General features: G+C 36.1%; 1 protein-coding gene across 1 annotated transcript in view; it reads right to left on the bottom strand.

Moving 5' to 3' along the window:
* Positions 1-2,906: 2,906 nt before the first annotated feature.
* The window catches only part of SCAI (suppressor of cancer cell invasion), a 63,060-nt gene continuing 60,772 nt past the window's right edge, over positions 2,907-5,194 (bottom strand). The window contains exon 17 of the mRNA XM_042783045.1: positions 2,907-3,053. Coding sequence (XP_042638979.1) covers positions 2,907-3,053 — 147 coding nt within the window. The remainder of the gene's footprint in view (positions 3,054-5,194) is intronic.

Genomic DNA, 5,194 nt, shown 5'->3' with positions numbered 1-5,194 from the left:
CCATCTTAAGCTCATCGGATGACAGGTTCTTTACCTTTTTGCTTCCTTGATTAAAGTAATGCCTTATAATATAGAAGCTGGTGATGGGCGCATAACGGTTCATTACACCATTATACTCTGGGTATGTTTAAAAACTTTCAAAATAAAAGCTTGGAAAAAAGAAAGAAATATCAAAAGAAGTGTCACCTTCTCAATAAGGTATTCTCAGTGCTGCATGACCACTCTTAAACCACGGCTCTTTCCTCATAACACAAACAACCTAAGTCCCGTACCACACTCTTAACTTTTCCTCATAGCATTTATCAATTTCTAACATAAATTCAGGAGCTCTGGTAGCATAGTGCCTAAGGCACTTGACTGCTAACCAGAAGTCTGGCGGTTCAAACCCACCAGCCACTCCTCGGAAGGTTGGGCAATCCTACTTCCGTAGTGATACTGCCTCGGAAACCCAAGGAGGGGTCGCTATGAGTCGGGGCCGACTCGACGGCATACAACAACAACAACATAAATGCACTTATTTATTGTATTTACTTCCTGACTCCTTTTACTAGAATGTAAGCTTCACAAAGACAGGAAGGATTTTTCTGTCTATTTTGTTCGCTTCCCAAGTGCTCAGAACAAGATCTGGATTTTAGTGGTTGTTAAATACACTTGTTTGTAGAGAAGTAAAGGAAATACTTGTTTATAATTTTCTAGTTTTTTTTTTTCTCTTTGAAGATTCAAGATCACTTTAGATTTTTAACCACCAGTAAGGGATTACACTACTATTACATCAAGAAGTGTCACCATCTAAATCCTAGTTGTGATTTCTAAGACTTGTCCTTGGGCAAACTTAAGAATCACAAAAGGTCTTACTTCTTCAGGAAAGTCTCTCACTGAACTAGTTTCTACAACTAAGTGAACATGCTAAAAACAGGAATTACTTTTTCCCTGTGGTTTAGGTGGGGAAATCAACATCTTTTGGAACCAATTCTATGGAATTGGAAGGGACCTTAGGCCAACCTCCCTCATTACAGATGAGAATGTGAAAAAGCAGAAATATTAAACAGTTGTCAAAGGGCATAAAGCTAGTTACCAAGAAAGCAAGCTCAGGTCTCCTAGTTCTAAGCCCAGTGTTTAGGGCAATAAATAATATTTTAAGCTTCAGAGAACAGGAAAATATGTGTTCTTAGGGCATTACTGTCACAGAACTTTAAGGGATTGAAACCAGAAGCCAGATAATAGCAGACTATCACTGCATTCTACATGACACTGTTAGGAAAGGGAAGCTATGAAGCTTATTAAGTCACTGAAAGAAAAGAAAAGCAGTCTTTATCTGAAAATAAAAAAATAATCTACTAGCAAAGCAAATCTCTCTCCAGGGTAACTTTTCCCATGCCTCCTCGTAAAATAATGCTCACCAGAATAAACAAAATAATAGAAAATTAGAACAAAAACCCCAAGAGCACCTCAAATTTAAGAACAACAGCTTTAAGACTTCAGATGAAAAATCACCAAAATGGAAGAGATGTACAAACAATTTAAACCCAAATAATTCTCTTTGCCAGAACTCAGAAACAAGTAAAAAATAATTTTAATAATAAAATTAAACAATTTTACAACAAATTTCCCTAGGGGCATAGGAAAGAGGCACCAAAAGTAATCACCTCATTTCATTTCCCCTGGGATGGCCAGAGGTAGAATGTGAGCCTGGATACAAAACTAGGTACAAAGCCTTTTGCTTCATAGATTGCTGAACCTCAATGCTGTGGGATCAAAAGAAAAGGGGAGGGGAAAAAAAAATAGCCTTTATAGCTAACTCTGGTGAAAATATGCAGAGGATGACAGGGGAGAAAAACAAAAATCTTTATAGCATACATTAAGTCTTACTTAAAATAATAATAATAAAAGGGTGTGCATGAATATAAAATATTAAATATAGGGAAGTTTAACAAATCTTATTCTTAAATTGTCAATGCAAAAGCAATTTCCTTTAAGGTTCCATAATAATGTAGTTAACTCCAACCAAAGTCAAAAACATCCCTGACTCTTTAAGTCTCCCATATTTGAAACTAGACAAAAAGTTGACCAACTCTGTACCGTAGCTCATGGACATCAACTCAGACACTCTTTAAACTTGATTTTATGAATTGAAAGTTTACATTAGATTTATTACTGCAGACATTGTATCATGAAACCAACACCTTGATTTTTTTTGACTGAAATACTTCAAAGTTGTTGTTCTTGTCAATTTCTATCAATCAAATACCACAAAGAAAGCAAAATACACACACGTCTTAGGATAACACAGGACTTAAACATTCCAAGTGATATTTAGCATCCCAAGCTCCAGATGTAAATCAATCCCACACAGCTTCTGAAATTTTGACAGTATTTAAAGGAAATGAATGATTTCAGGAGCTGTCTGATCATACACCAAAAAATCACACATTTTTCCACCTGCTAACTTGGAATGAAAAGAAATATTATTACAGAAGGACTCTGTTCTTGATTTTCAGTAGTCCATGCTGGCTAGGGTCATCTTAATTATATATTTTCCAAATCCAGACATTTAAGGTCCAAGTATAAGAGTTGGATTTTCCTCATTATACAAAAATAAATGATTTAACTCTTCTCAGGGTGAGAATAGTGACTCTTTGAGTGTAGGATAAGTATCCATACCTCAAAACCCAAAATTAAAAATTCCAAGATTAATCTCATTTTTTTAAAAGACCTGAAAGATTGCATTTTAAAACAGTTACCCTAAAACTTTGAATAATTGTTTCAGTTTTGTTTTTAAAATGGTGGTCCTAAATTAAAAAATAAAGACTAAGTAACATCACGATGTGTCTGTCATTACACTAGAAAACTGCACCGTTTAAAATCTGTGGCAAATGAAAAACTGTTTCAACAAGAGGGTTTTTGTTTTAATAGTCATCTATGGTATTCTCGAGGAACACGTTTCGAACATCCAGAATGGCTGCTAATTCCAAAATGTGCTTCTGGAGATGAGGGTTCTCCACTGTTTCATCCCTTGGCAGCTGTGGATATGTTTCTGGATAATTTCTTGTTTCCTGGTTGGTAAAGAAGAGAAATGTTATGTTTTATACTCTAATAAAAGAAAATTATAGCCAACATTAACACACATAGTATTAAAGAGTATCTTAACATACACTTTTGTCCTTCATATTGGTATGGTTCTTACTGGTAATATATCTGTTGCTGAAATTGCTAATGTTTGGCTACTTAGACCTTAGACAATGACAATTTCATAGGATTCAACCAAATATGTTCATTTGGTGAGTAATTCCACAAGTATTTACTGAGGAACAATGCTATTCATGTGGAAACCATAAAATTCGTGCCTGCTGAGCAAAAAATTCTGCACATACAGATTTTTAACAAATATTTCTTAAATAAATGAATAAATAGATGCTGCAGAGGAAATTAAAATGAAACACATGAGAAGCACTGAAGAGATCAAATTAATGGACACTGGCAATTAATTATAGAAGAAGGAAAATGACTGTAGGATTTCAGGAATGGATAGCTGACAGCAGAGTGGAGAGCTACTGGGAGAAAAAAGGAAGGTAAAGTGGAAATTATTTGGGGATATTTCAAAATTAAGAGTTATAGCTCACAAAGACATACTTGTGTAACAAATGAAGCATCAATATAATCTGCATAGAGATAAAAATTGAAAGCAGGAAAGTAAGTGAGATTTTAAGGGTATCAGCAGAGACTGATAAACAGTTGAGGGGGACACTTAAACACACACACACACACACACACACAAAAGACCTACACAAAGAAAACTATGAAACACTACTTCAAGAAACCGCAAAAGAGCTAAATAGATGGAAAGACATACAATGCTCGTGGATAATTAGATTGAACATTGTGAAAATGTCAATTCTACCCAAAGCAATCTATACATTCAATGCAATCCCAATCCAGATCCCATCAACATTCTTTAAGGATATGGAAAAACCAATCACTTTTATATGGAAAGGAAAGAGACTCCGGAGATGCAAAGCACTATTGAAGAAGCAGAACAAAGTAGGAGGTCTCACACAGCCAGATCTCAAAACCCACTATACAGCCACAGAAGTCAAAACTGCCTGATATTGGTACAATGACATACACACAGACCAATGGAATAGAATTGGGAACCCAGAAATAGATCCATCGACCTATGGTCAGTTGATCTTTGACAAAGGGCTGAAATCCATTAAATGGGGAAGAGAATGTTTATTTAATAAATGGTGCTGGCAAAACTGGATATCCATTTGCAGAAAAATGAAACAAGACCTATATCTCACACCATACACAAAAACTAACTCCAGATGGATTAAAGACTTAAATGTGAAACCTAAAACTATAGAGTTCTTCAAGGAAAAATAGGGGCAAATTTAGGGGTCCTAATATATGGCATCTTGGAAGGAAGATGAGGCAATCTACTTCCATAGTGATACTGCCTCAGAAACCCAAGGAATGGTCGCTATGAGTCAAAATCGACTCAACAGCTATGATAGTTGGAGCTGTGTGTCAACTTGGCTGGAGCACAATTCTGTGTGGTTTAAGCAACTGTGATGTGGGCTGTTCCAATGATGGGATCAGATGTATATGTTTTGAGCAGCCAATCCATTGAAAAGTCGTTTCCCTAGGGGTGTGGCCTGCTTCCAGTATATTTATGGACATCCTCGGAAAAGAGATACCCTTCTGTGGATCGGGATTCTGTTGTGCTGCCTACAACTGTCCGTGAGTGAACAATCTACCATTTGGCCTGGAGATCTTGGATTTGTCATTTGTTGGAGTCAAGCCAGTATACTGCCTGCCAACCTTGAGCTCCTCAGCCCCTGCAGCTTCATGAGTCGGGAAAAGCCTCCAGCTTGACATTTGACCCAAGAACTTTGGACTTGCCAGCTTCTATAAGTGTGTGAGCCATTTTCCTAAGATAAATTTCTCTTTCTCTCTCTATATAAGCTTTATTGATTTTATTGCTCTAGAGAACCCAGTCTAACACAATGACATATTACAACAACAACAATATAAGGCATAAATAGACTATCAAGCATAACTCAAAATACACAAACAGCAGAAAAGAAACTAGATGAATGGGACCTTCTAAAAATTAAATTTTTATGTGCTTCCAAAGACTTCTCCAAAAGAGTCAAAAGAGAACCTACAGATTGGGAAAAAATATTTGGCAATA

Source organism: Orycteropus afer, unplaced genomic scaffold (genome assembly GCF_000298275.1).
Source record: "Orycteropus afer afer isolate SDZICR_OR568_19922 unplaced genomic scaffold, OryAfe1.0 scaffold00611, whole genome shotgun sequence".
Taxonomy (NCBI): Eukaryota; Metazoa; Chordata; class Mammalia; order Tubulidentata; family Orycteropodidae; genus Orycteropus; species Orycteropus afer.
Note: the sequence above shows the minus strand (reverse complement) of the source record. Positions and strands in the feature narration are given on the sequence as shown.